Genomic DNA, 15,000 nt, shown 5'->3' on the forward strand with positions numbered 1-15,000 from the left:
CCTCCTACTGATATGAGGCCCCGCTTGCTAGATCAACTGGTTACTCAATTGTGCCAGTTTAGCGAATTGGAGCAACATTAAAAGAATTGTTTTTCTCAAGAACACAACGCATCGGTCGTTTCAGGAACCGAAACCGCAATCTCACAGTCGCGAGTGCAATACCGTAACCACTAAGCAACGCATCTCCACTTTGCTAGATACACTTCATCGGAAATAAGCAACAAATATTCATATGAGTTATGAAGTATTTTGGGCAGCGACATAAGTCATTACTACCAAAATTTCACTAATCGTATTTTTTAAATGTCTTGCTTTGAAAACTGTATTAGGTACGATTAGTGAAATTTTGGTAGTAATGACTTATGTCCCTCTTAGTGTGAGGCATTTATGTGTAATAATACCCTCTATACAATATTAATTATTTTCAAACGAAAAAAATTATTTTCGAAATTTTTTTTCTCTTATGAGGTTTTTCACGCTAACTACCTGATAATCTCTTGTTAAGATTCCTTATTAAGAAGTTATCCTTAATTGTTAAATATATATATATATATATATATATATATATATATATTATATATATATATATAATATATATATATATATAATATAATTAACAAAACAAACAGAAGTTGCGAAATTAGGAAAGAAAGAGAAACAGATGCATGAAGAACAAAAGGACATCACATTATTTAAAAATAAAAGATTGATAATTGACAACGATTACTAAAAGCAAATTTCGTAGAAAACAGCTGACAGTACCCATTTCTTATCGGTGCTTTCGAACAAATCTTTTCGCTTCAGCCATAGTCTTGATCTTACATAAGCTTATTTTCCTACCAACCACAGAACGTTAAAAAAAAAAAGAAGCAGAAAACTTCGTTCTTACTTATAAAATCAATAATGTTATATATAAGAGAAAAACTAATAAAAATATGATAAACTAACACCAAAATATATAAGTACAAGATTATGAGAATACTAAAAAATAAACACAAAAGTCATTGGTGATATTAAATATGTATGGAATAATTTTGTTTTTATATTCTATTGATGCATGATCTGCTGAAAAAAAGTATCAGGGCCGACGCGATAAACAGAAAACTAGAATAAATATCAATTCGTAATTTAATCTCTTTCGAAGTAGTCTCCTTCTGAAGCTACATTCTTTATCCATGGTTGTTTACCATTAATGGAAGCATTCCTGGAACTCCTTGTTGAGGATAACGAGCAGCTGTTTCGTCGCATTGTTTTGGATTTTCTCGACGTCTTGAAATCTTGTTCATATGAAGTGGAATTTGAATTTTGGCCCTGGTTTCATTGACATGGACCCGCTATATTCGTTACCTGTTATCACCGTTTTCGAACAGTTTTCGTTTTCCTCGACACAGCCAAAGAGATCCTGTTTAGCTGAAACTCGATCCCACTCTATACGCTTTCTTTCTTAAGGCTCGACTAAGTGCAGCGGAGGTGAGCAAGAGGATTAAAACTCAAGTGTTCATGCGCGACGGAGTTCAAAATCAATTTGTGCCAAGAGACTTTTACCATAGCAACAGTCCCGATATTTTTGATCAGACATCGTGTATATTTGCGTATAAAGACATCTTAATACGCCTCACGCACTCACACACACGCACATATACATATGTGTGTGTGTGTGTGTGTGTGTTTAATGCTATTTATTGATGCTATGTTCAGTGCGACAATATCAATCCACAAACGAATTAGTAGTCAGTATGTAAATATCAATTTTCAACACACATACAAATATACACATACACATGGACACACGTGCACATATACATATACATATACATACACAATACATACATGCATACATACATACATACATACATACATACATACATACATACATACATACATACATACATACATACATATATATATATATATACATACAGACATACATACATACATGCACATATATATATATATATATGTGTGTATGTGTGTGTATGTGTGCCAGGATATATATATATATATAAAACACACACACATATATATATATGTATGTATGTATATGTATATATACATAAGTGCATATACGTATATATGTATGCGTATATATATATGTCTATATTTGCATATATTTTTAAGCATATATAGGTGTATAATTGTGTATGTGTATGTGTATTTATATATATATATATATATATAATATATTATATATATATATATAGTCCGAATTTACAGACGACAAAAGACGAAGACAGATTTAGAATCAACAAGCAGGTGTATTAGTTTAACGCTCGGGAGAAAATGAAAAAGACATTTGCGTCTTAATCGTGCGCTCTTCGACATAAACTATTAAGAGCGGAAAAAAAGAGAGAGACTGAAAAACAGTGAGAGAAAAATGTGGACTGTATATGTGTGTGTTTGTGCTTGTGTGTATGTGTGAATGTATATATGTGTGTATTTCTTCAATGTATCAAAACTATTAAATTCGCCCTAACATTTCTCTTCAAGTAAAGTTCTGTAACGTTGTTCACATTCTAACTTTGTGTATATATGTATCGTATAATATGCGCTCGACATAATTTATGGAGTTCAGCAGTTCAAAATTAGACAATGAATATTCATGACAAAATACGCAAATTATTCTCGGGTTTTCTACTTGTGTGGTGGTAGTTGGTGATGGTGGTGGTGGTGGTGGTGGTGGCGGTGTAGTATGTTCATGTGAGCATGTGAGCGAAATGCTTCTGTGTACGTGTATGTGGTTGTGTATTCGGAGCAGATATAATATATGTGTGCATATATGTATTTATTTATGCATGCATGAACATATGTATGATGTATGCCTGAACATATCTATGTATACACACCACACACACACACACACATACACACATACATTATATATATATATATATATATATATATATATAATATATATATATATACACGCACATACATACATGCACATATATATATGTGTGTGTGTATCTATATGCGTTTACATATAATGTATATATATATATATGTGAGTATATATATATATGTATATGTACATGTATATATATATATATATATATATATAACACCCATATATGTATCTCTCTATGTGTGTATTTGTTACTGATTACAATGTCTTGTTTTATTAGTAACGATTAATGGAAGTTTAATTATGCAAAATTGATCGTCGGCTAAAACTTATCCTAAATGGCTTTAGATTCTAACAAAGAGATTGTCACATAAAATCAAATTTGTAAATTACTTCTCTTTCCTTTCTTTGGGTTTTATTCACATTTTCTTCTCCCTCCTTTTCCCTTCTTCTAATTCTACCTCCACTTTGTCCGTCTCTCTCCTCCTCCCTCTCTCTCCCTCTCTCTGGTTATATCTCCCCTTTAATTTTGTAGCATACAGATGCACATAGTTGCACAAACACACAGAGATACACAGCATGTCCTCATGTGTTCATGCATGTGTACATGCACCATATATGTAAGTATGCCTCTTCTATTTTTTTAATTATTATAAATCTTCCACTGAGGAGGGAGTCGGTTTCCAACAAAGATACGAAACTCCATATCTGCGATGTAGCTAACACAAACAAATTCACATTTGGAACTTCAGAAAAGTTTTGCATATTTTTACTGTTCCACTCACAGACTACACTTGTAATGTACGAATTAGCCGGTCGATTTCTCTTTATGAAAATCCCAGTTTATCCAGATTCTCGTTTAAACATTTACTAACAAAACCTAGTACTCCAATTAATATTGGTATGAATATGAATTCATAGTCTGGATATAGAGGCTGGAGGTTTCGAAGTAGTTGTCCAGAGATATCCTCTTTTTCTTTGATTTTCAAAGAGATATTTATATCTGCAGAGCAGCTGAGCTCTATGGCGGTACATACCTTTGCCCCACTGTTCCAAACAACAATATCCGGCCTGTTATGTTTACATTTGGCAGATGTTTTGATGAGAATATTCCACCAGTATTCCTTGAGTTGGTGTTTATGAATGTATTCCATAACAGAGGGATTTTCTAAGCTTATGTATGTATGTATGTATGTATGTATGTATGTATGTATGTATGTATGTATGTATGTATGTATGTACGTATGTATGTATGTATGTATGTATGTATGTATGTATGTATCTATCTATCTATCTTTCCATTTCTCTTTCTCTTTCTCTCTGTATATATATATTATATATATACATACACGTGTGTGTATTAATATGTGTGGTGCCATATGTATTTTAACTATATATACATATTCATATATCCGTTTATATATGCATGTATGTAAAATTCAATGCAAATGCGATGTGAATGTTTCTGTGTGTTACATACATAATACATATATATATTATATATATATAATATATATATATATATATATATACATATATATATATATTTATATATATATATATATATGTATACGCATATGTATATCTGTGTGAGTGTTGAATTATGTTTGTGTGTGTATGTATCTCAGTAAACACGTTTAATCTTAGAGAACGCACGCGATCCCTGAATTAAAACTTAGTCATCTGTTCGAAGCTGATGATTCCCTCCATAATTCTTGCTTTTCTGCGTTTGAATAATACTTATCGGCTCTAGCGCATACAGAAGAAGACATTGCCCCCCACCACACCCCGAGGGAGGGGGCGATACCACACACTTTGAAATGTACTGTTATATCAAAAGTTATTATTTTATTGTAAAGTATAGAAGCCATCTTATCATGGCTAACCACATAGGGGAGGGGATGTTACTGTAGCTTTAAAGCCCCAAGAGATCGTCGTCTCTAGCTGGCTTTAGACACCATATTATTTTATTGTTTTACCGTATAGACTTAATACTGTCGCTGCCCAAAATACTTCATAACTCATATGAATATTTGTTGCTTATTTCCGATGAAGTGTATCTAGCAAAGTGGAGATGCGTTGCTTAGTGGTTACGGTATTGCACTCGCGACTGTGAGATTGCGGTTTCGGTTCCTGAAACGACCGATGCGTTGTGTTCTTGAGAAAAACAATTCTTTTAATGTTGCTCCAATTCGCTAAACTGGCACAATTGAGTAACCAGTTGATCTAGCAAGCGGGGCCTCATATCAGTAGGAGGTGGGGTGTAGATTGATGCCATCAAGAGGTAGGCCCCGAAACGGCGCGCATTCTCTCCTGATGACCCCATACACTTGCTGGCTTCAGGTATGCGGAGTTCTCGATTGGTAGGACTTGTACGTGCAAGTTCTTTACAAAACATCAATTCTGGGAAGAGTTTGCACTAGCCCAACAACAAAAGAAAACAAGAACACATAATGCTGCCCACAACTCAGTAACACGGAGGTGTAGCAGGTGATGCAGTTGAAATTTGCCTGAATCTATCAAACGTTGAATAATAGAGCGGGATGGGCTACTGAACCGGAAGAAAATTCTAACTGGGCCCCACCTGCAAAGTCATGCTCTCTTTATCATGATATAGGATTACCTTGTTGTGCACATATGGTTGTGATGCATGTGCCCAGTCTTGAGTGGGTGAATATATAGACCACAGAATCCCAGAAACCGGCTTTATAAGTCTATGGTAGGCACGTACCTCTGATATTTTTTCCAGTACGAAATTCACTATGTTGTGCTCCATGGACGGAGTGGTTTCGTGTCATATTCCTCATCATCATGTATTGTATGCTCCTGCAGAGTGCTGACGACACTACAACGGAAGTATTCCTGTTTAAGCGTGAGTTCTTTCATCAGAAGAAGCCATAGCGTTACTTCGTTCTAACTTTCTCAGTGTGTTTTCTTAGCAGAGATATTGGCGTGGTTTGCCATTGCCTTCCGCAACTGGATGGCCATTAGCCCACAACGAGCTCATCAGTCCTTTGACAGATCTTGTTTCTAGCCTCTCACAAGCGTAGCAAGCTAATTAAGTATAGGAGCCGTGAGGAGTCGGTTTAGGCACCGTAGGGAGCCGGTTTAGCCACCGTGGCAAGCCGGTTTAGCCGCCGTAAGGAGTCGGTTTAGCCACTGTTGGGAGCCGGTTTAGCCACCGTTGAGAGCCGGTTTAGCCACCGTAAGGAGCCGGTTGAGCTACTGTGAGGTATCCGTTTAGCTACCATGGAGTGCCAGTTTAACTACCATGGTGGGGTGCGGTTTGGCCGTCGTGGGGAAACGGTTTAGTCACCGTGGAAAGCTGACTTAGCCACCACAGGGAGCCGGTTTATCCACCGTCTATGAAACAGGTAGTACTGGTTTACCTGGTACCAGTAGTAGGTCTCATTAACCTGTGATCAGATCTCTGACCTGATAGAACGTTTCTTATTGCTGATTAATAAAATCGACCTCGTTTGAATCTTACGACTAATAGAGCTCAGTTGTTCGATTAACCCGGTGAATTATGTAAATGGTTGAGTATTCCACAGAAGTTATACCAATATAGAATTCAAATACACTCTACACAATGTGATTAGACTGGGCCTTTGAATTACAAGCACAAATTCTCCGAGAGGCTTCAACACAGTTTCAATCTATATATATTCGAATTTTAACTTTTAAAACAGTTTTTAATGTAATATTCTAAGCTCCAACGCTTGGGCTGGCATTTGCTCAAGACACCACTCAGCAGAATAGAAACCGGGACCTCATTATTACTGCTTTAAATGCGTATATTGATTTATTGTATATGGGTCAGCTGTCACACAAATCAAGAAATATTTTGTTTACTGAGTTCTCTATCGGAGCAGATATTGTCTTGCTTAGGTCGGTAGGTTCGTGAATGCTCGTCACTAAAGAGATCAAATTAATTCGAAACAGCGTGTCCAAAGATCAGCGGGTGATATTATGAGCGAGCTCTGAGGGTATTGTTTTTATCACACAAGTCTCTTTAAGAGAACATTACAACTTGTGATTTCACGTCCGCATACCAATTATCGATGTTATATTCTCCAAGGGCTTTTTTTTACCGAAGTTCGTTTTGCACGTGCCTGCATGGCACCAGTTCAATGACCGAAACTAATAAATGTTTTGAAAAATATATTGTATCATCATGGGTAAATTGTCTTTGCTAATAAGCGGATTGCTCAGTTGATCTTCTATATGTGTGTATGTTTATGTGTGTGTATAAAAACAAGTTAAATATGATTATTCTAACACACACACACACACACACAACACACACACAGACACACACACACACACACACACACACACACACACACACACACATACACACACCACACACACACACACACACACACACACACACACATATATATATATATATATATAAACCACTGTTTCTGTCGGTCTCTATCTCTCTGAGTCACTCTGTCCGTTTGTCTGCTTCTGTCACTGTCTCTCACTCCTTTTTCTCTCCCTTCTCTCACTCTCTCTCTCTCTTTCTCCCTCCCCTACACTCTGTCTCTCTTTCTCTCTCCCTTTCTTCCACTCTTCCCCCATCTCTGTCTCTCTACATTTCCTTAATCGTTTTACGAAGATTTCATTTAAACTGCCTTGGAAGAATTACGCAGTTGTCAAATTGACACCCAAATTCAATCTACATTTCCTATTTCTGAAAATGAATAGAAGTCAAAATGATAAAAATATATACAGATGTAAAATACCAATCATTTCAGACGTCAATTTAAAATCACAAATTATGCTTCTTAGCCACAATAATAATAATAATAATAATAATAATAATAATAATAATAATAATAAATAATGATGATGATGTGATGATGATGATGATGATGATGATAATGATGATGATGATGATGATGATGATGATGATGATGATGATGATGATGATGATATAATAATAATAATAATAATAATAATATGATATGACTGTTCCAATCGATATAAACGTATCTCTCAAGATCTACCAGAAACTGAGCAAATATAAAGATCTGGAAATAAAAATCAGCAAAATGTGGAACCTGATGACTAAAACAATACCTTTTGTCATAGGTGCCATGGGAATGATAGCAAAAGGGGCTGATTGCTACCTAACTCAGATACCAGGCAGAAATTCTAAAGATAGTGCTCATGGGAACTGCTCAAATACTACGCAAAATACTTTCTATATAATCCCAAGTTTTAAAACAAACATAATTTTCGTATGGTGTTTTAGCCATTCACGAGTACAACACTAAGTACAAAATCAAATATATGGCACCCTAGGTATAACACCAACACGAACTTCCAACTTGTTGCCTCTTGAGGTCCTCTGGGTGAGACTTGGAGCCAACTTGTACAAATGTAAAGCAAAGTCAAACATATAATAATAATAATAATAATAATAATAATAAAATATAATAATAATAATAATAATAATGATGATGATGATTTGAACATGATAGGCACTGCACACATCCGATCCTAAAACACTTTCAATACAATATAATAACACATCTCACAACAAATCACTCAAAGCGCCCACAGAGCTCCCTCGGTATAACAGTGAAAGCATGATAAAAAAGACTACGAATAATAATAATACATAGATAATAATAATAATAATAATCATAATTAATATAAGAATAATAATAATAATAATAATAATAAGAATAAGAATATTAATAATAATAATAATAATATAATAATAATAATAAAAGAATAAAATATAAGAAGAAGAAGAAAAGAAGAAGAAGAATGATGATGATGATGATGATGATAAATACTTTGATGCAGTACCAGACGGTGGTTCTTATGATTTCAGCCCTTAACCGATTGCAAGTGTTATCTTGTAGTACATTGTGTTGTCTTGGTATGAAAGATGCGTTACAGCAAATATTCTGATATGAGATCACCATGGCGCGCACATTTGGTTCTAATGCAAGGGCCTAGTGTACCTTTATCAGACGAGTAGTCATGATGGGTATACTGGGCATCGTATATTTTACTCCAGTGTCACTTTGATGGCATGCACTGCTCTCTCACTCAATAATAACAATAGCAATAATAATAATAATAATAATAATAATAATAATAATAATAATAATAATAATAATAATAATAATAACAACAACAACAACAACAACAACAACAACAACATCAACAACACTAATAAATAAACAGCCAGTAGAATCGATTTGTTCGAATCTCACATATAAACGGTTCCGCAATACCTTTATGAAAACGATGCTTCTTCTGTTCTAAATAGCATTCTCAGCGTTTTAACGAAATCACATCAAACGATCTCAAAAGGTGGCAACACAATAATCGTTGCAAATGAAAAATTATAGACTCTGAAAGCGATATTCCACACTTCGCAAATCAAACGTCAACACGTTCGCTAGGAAACAGTAGCAGCAGTACTACTACTACTACTACTACTAGTAGTAGTAGTAGTAAGTAGTTTGTGATTGTAGTTATTGTTGTTGCTGCTTCTGTTTAGCTCCGAGTTAGACGCGATTGAGCTGATATCTCATCAAAGGCGATATACACTCGTGGATATCGCATCGTATTTATTTTGGCTTGTTTTGTTTTTTTTCTTTTTTGTGCATAAACGTAAATATATTGTCGAATGTGTCTTTCTTTTTTCTTTCAATAATGGTAGTGTACGATGTGATGAAGTGTAACCGCATGAAACCATTGGTAGCACTGTTAATCCACAATTAAAAAAGTATGCGTATGTGCGTGTGTTTGTGTGTGTGTGTGTGTGTGCATGTGTGTGTGTGCATGTGTGTGTGTGTGCATGTGCGTGTGTATGTTCGTGTGTGTTTGTCGGTGTGGTCTGTGTCTGTGTGAGTGTGTATGTGTGAGTGTCTGTGTGCGTAAGTGTGTGTGATGTGTCTGTTTATGTGTTTGTGAGTGTGTGTTTGTGTGCGTGAGTACTTGTGTGTCCGTGAGTGTCTCTGTGTGTATGTGTGTGATGTGTCTCTTTGTGTCTGTGTGTATTCGTGTATGTGAGAGTGCTTCTGTGTTTGTATGTTGGTGCGTCTGTGTATGTGTGTTTGTTTCTGTATGTGTGTATGTCTGTGTGTGTATTTGTGTGTGCGCGTGTGTATGTGTCTATTTGCGTCTGTATGTGTGTCTGTGTGCATGTGTGAGTCTTTGTGTTGGTGTATGTGAGTGTCAGTGTGTGCGAGTGTGTGTGTGTGTGTGTTGTGTCTGTGTGCGTGCGTGCGTGTGTGTGTGTGTATGTGTGTGTGAAGGCGCATGACTTCATTATTACAATGTTTGTGCTCGCGATTACAAGATAATAGTTTCGAATACCATACCATCGCCAAGTCGTAGTCTTGAGCAAAATATTTCAATTCCTATTGCACCAGTCTGTTCAGTGGGGTTTTAGCCTGCCCGTTCGCCCAGCCAGAAGGATAGCACTATACAAAAGCTACAACAACTCGAAGGAGCGCATTGTGTCCAGTAAGGTATGACAACAAATGACAATTTGGCTGATACAGCGGTACAGGGATATATATATATATATATACATATACATATATATAAATATATAACATAATTAAATCTCAGAATGAGATTGAAACAGTAATCGCTCGATAATATATATATATATACTATATATATATATAGTATATATATATATATATATATATATTATAATATATATATATCGGAGACCCCCTTCGGTCATGAATGACCATGGGATTGCACCTACAAAGATCCCCTCTTAAGCACAAGTCCGGGCAAGGTTGTTTATGGAAGACTAGCAGTCGCCCGTGCATACCAGCCTCCCTTCTCCACGCCACCGAAGTACTCTAGCGTCCTTTTACAATACAGTTGAGACTAATGATGTTTTGCTAGTTGCAGCACTTCTTCATCAGTTGTATGTTTTATCCAAGATATTCTTAACATTCTTCTATATATCCACATTTCAAAAGCTTCTAGTTTGTCTCATTACGTTTTCGGCAATGTTCATAATTCTGTATCATATAATAATATTGGCTATATGTAACATTTACGCAGCCCTTTTCTTGTTTCTGCATATAAATTCTTTGATGTTAAAGCTTCTGACATATTTTCAAAAAATTCCTTGCAATTGCACCTTGGGTAAGTGTTTTCTACTATAGACTCGGGGCGACCAAAGCCTTGTGAGTGGATCTGGTAGACAGAAACGGAAACTGAAAGAAGCCCGTCGTATATACGTATATATGTATGTGTGTGTGTATGTTTGTGTGTCTGTGTTTGTCCCCCCCCCAATATCGCTTGACAACAGGTGCTGCTGTGTCTACGTCCCCGTAACTTAGCGGTTCGGCAAAAGAGACCGATAGAATAAATACTAGGCTCACAAAGCATAAGTCCTGGGATCGATGTGCCCGACTAAAGTCGGTGCTCCAGCATGGCCACAGTCAAATGCCTGAAGCAAGTAAAAGAGTAAAAGAGTAATTCCTATTCTCCATCTAATTACGGAACTTTTATTTTAATTTGGAAGAATTTATGTTCCACATTTACTTTACGCTTTAAGTTTCGTTCTTTTTTTTCTTTACTATTTCGCTATTGTTTCTTTATCTATTTATAACTCCATTTTGTTTAATAAAAATGTCTTCCTGCTCCTATTCCAATTCGTGATTCCTCTCAACACAAGATTGTCATCATCTATTCGTCGTCGCCGTTGCCGTCCATGAACTTCATCGTCACCGCCGTTGTCATCGTTGATCTTTGACCGTCATCTCCATCATTCGTCATTGTAAGAATCACGATTACATCATCATCGCCATTTTCACCCTCGTCGTTGTCGTCGTCACCACCACCACTACCAGCACTGACGCCGTCGTTGTCAACATACTGGTAAAATAATCTAAGTAAAGATCGGCCAAAAAGAAAATGATTTTCTTTCCATGAAAGAATATTAAGCATTACTGCTACAAAACCCCCCAAAAAAAACCACACTTGTAAGTAATTTATGTGTGGAGGGTGCGTATGTATGTATATATAATGTATATATATGCATGTATATATAAACGTGTTTGCGTCTGCGTAGGTGTGTGGTTGAGGAACGGAGTAAAAGGAGGCATGTTTTGTAGTAAAACAGTAAGCCATTGAGGAGAGGAAAGAAAGAGGCACGAAAGGAAGGTAGGAAGAATGGTCGCTACGTACCATTAGATGTTTCTGTTTCAGGACCACTTCTTCGACGCTATGCCTCATGGCAATCCAGATAATGTTGCGCATTATAAATGTAAGGATCAAATTGCAGTGGATGTTGTTTCGAAGACAGCGAAGATTCCTGCAAAGAAAATGATATTAAAGATATATGTATATATTCATAAACACAACAACACACACGCACACACATATAGATATATACATGTATATATGTATAAATATGCATGAATATATATATATATATATATATATATATATATATATATATATATATATATATATTTATATATATCTTGTGTATATGTATATATATATAATATATATATATATATTAATATATATATATATATATATATGGTTGCGTGCGAGTGCGAGTGTCTATATATATATATATATATATATATATAAAAGTTAACAAACAAGAAAGCATAAAAAACACCAAAACGCGAGGACGTGGAACAAATAGTATTATTGGACGCTCAGAATGCTCTCGTCGGAAACATAGGAGAAGGAAAGATCCAGAGAAGGGAAGACAGAGGAAAAAAATCGCCAACGGTACACACGAGGTCACATATATATACATATATATATATTCATATCAAAAGTATGTGTTATAATACTATTTTCACAGCCATACCGGTGTGAGTCTGTGTGTGCATATATATATATATATACACACAAATATATATATTATATATATATATATATATATATATATATATATATATATATATGTATGTATGTACGTATGTATGGACAAACAGAGACTGTGTGAGAGAAAGAGGAAAGCGAAAATGGCAATTTTTTTGTGAAAGGTTTCATATGTAAACCTGACTATGTTGGTTTTAAGCATATTTCTTCATGACGATTCATACTTTTTTTCATCGGTCCCTTATTATTATCATTATTATTATTATTATTATTATTATTTTTATTATTATTATTATTATTATTATTATTATTATTATTATTATTATTATTATTATTATTATTATTATTATTATTATTTAAAATTCTGTATAAGATACTAGTGGTAACAACAACTAATGATGTTCTATCTAGTTTTGTAATATAAGCTTGGAGTTATGTATTAAAATTGTTTCCAACAAGGAGCTATCCTTATCTGGAACATCATTACCGAGCCCCGTAGCAGGCTCCTGCTAAAATGAGCGTGACATAAACTTGAGAATTAGAAAATGCGACCAATAAGGCCTATGGCAACGTTAGTGACCTTATGATCCTTATTCATTCGAAATGTACATTAAGTACTAAGAAGGATTTTATGAGAGATCTTTAATAAAGCGAGTGCGCTAAATTGTAAGCGCATCTCCAATCTGAGTAAAGTTTTACTTTCCTTCTACCGACTTCTCAATCTGCTTATCTACCTATTTATGCATTAACCTATCACTTTATTTATCTTTCTCCTCCACTTCTCTCTCTATCCCCCTCTTTCTCCCTCTCTCTCCCTCTATATGAACGTATTTTTGTACATAGAAGCAAAAGTGGGAATATGCAAATTAGACACATCAATATATAAGGTATATTAAATACATTAAATACAAAACATGTATATACGTATATATATGAAAAGGTTCGGCGTACACAGAGTACAAATGATAGCAAATTAAAGGTGTAGAGGAAAGGTAATACAAGTCGACATTTACATATGGGGATGGGTTCAAGTTAGAGAGATAGATTAGATAATACCTACTTACCTCCCTACCAACATACATACATACATACATACACAGACACACACACACACACAGACACACACACACACACACACACACACAAACATACACATACACACACACAAACACACACACACACATATGTATATGTGTGTGTAGACATGCGGGTATAGAAGAAAGTATGGATGAATGGGTGGATGGACATCTAGCGTCTTACAAATATGTTTGTGTATAAAACTGCTGAGTCTAAAATATTTATGAAATATTGGATTATCCTTCAATTACATTATAATGCAATTGAAATATTATCTTGTTATTAAAAAAAAAGCATAACTATAAAGTTATGAATATATTCATCTTTCCATTTGCTGTTATATATATTGATAGATAGATAATCATGTGTTTGTGTATGCATGTACATATACATATGTATATTCCTATATGCATGAATACATACATGCATATATATAAACCTACGCATAAATGTATATATGTATTTGTGCATTGATATATATATAAACATACCTGTACATATTTTGCATTTAGTAAACTATGTATATGGTTTACACAAAACAAAAGACGAAGATAGGAATATACAACGGGCTTCTTTCAGTTTCCGTCTACCAAATCAACTTACAAGGCTTTGGTCGGCCCGAGGCTATAGCAGAAGACACCTGCCCAAGGAGCCACGCAGTGGACTGAACCCGCAACTATATGGTTGGGAAGCAAGCTACTTACTATACATCCACGCTTGTACCTATATATAGAAGTTCCTACCGTTAATGGTTATATTTACATGCCGAAATCTACCAGTAAATAATTGTTGGTTTTTTAAAAACCACTAAAGCTATTATTTTACTTTATATATATACTATATATATTTATATATATATATATATATATATATTAATAGAATATTTAAAATTACTAGTCCTCTAAAAGAGAACAACGGCAGCGTTCCCGGAAATATTAGTTTATCGCCATACTAATATGGCATCTTATTCTTATAAAATAAGACTAAAGCTGGACCGCTTTTAGCTCCATGAGGCCATCGCCTTAAGTTAGCTATTTGATACACAAACTGTATCCATATAACCTTTAACAAGGGATACAGTTATATGGAATCAGTTTGGTGTATCAATAGCTAACTTATGGCGATGGCCTGCGTGGGAGCATAAGCGGTCAGCTTATTCTTATTTATAAGAATGCCATATTAGTATGGCGATAATTATTATAATATATATTATAATATGATTAATATAT

General features: G+C 34.8%; 1 protein-coding gene across 1 annotated transcript in view; it reads right to left on the minus strand.

Annotated features, from left to right (window-relative positions):
• LOC118766191 (corticotropin-releasing factor receptor 1-like) overlaps positions 1-15,000 on the minus strand; it is a 93,802-nt gene that overhangs the window by 73,525 nt on the left and 5,277 nt on the right. The window contains exons 2-3 of the mRNA XM_036509464.1: positions 14,814-14,818; positions 12,038-12,164 (exon numbers count right to left, since the gene is read on the minus strand). Of these exons, the coding sequence (XP_036365357.1) occupies positions 12,038-12,109 (72 nt within the window). The 5' untranslated portion in view covers positions 12,110-12,164; positions 14,814-14,818. The remainder of the gene's footprint in view (positions 1-12,037; positions 12,165-14,813; positions 14,819-15,000) is intronic.

Source organism: Octopus sinensis, linkage group LG15 (assembly GCF_006345805.1).
Source record: "Octopus sinensis linkage group LG15, ASM634580v1, whole genome shotgun sequence".
Classification (NCBI taxonomy): Eukaryota; Metazoa; Mollusca; class Cephalopoda; order Octopoda; family Octopodidae; genus Octopus; species Octopus sinensis.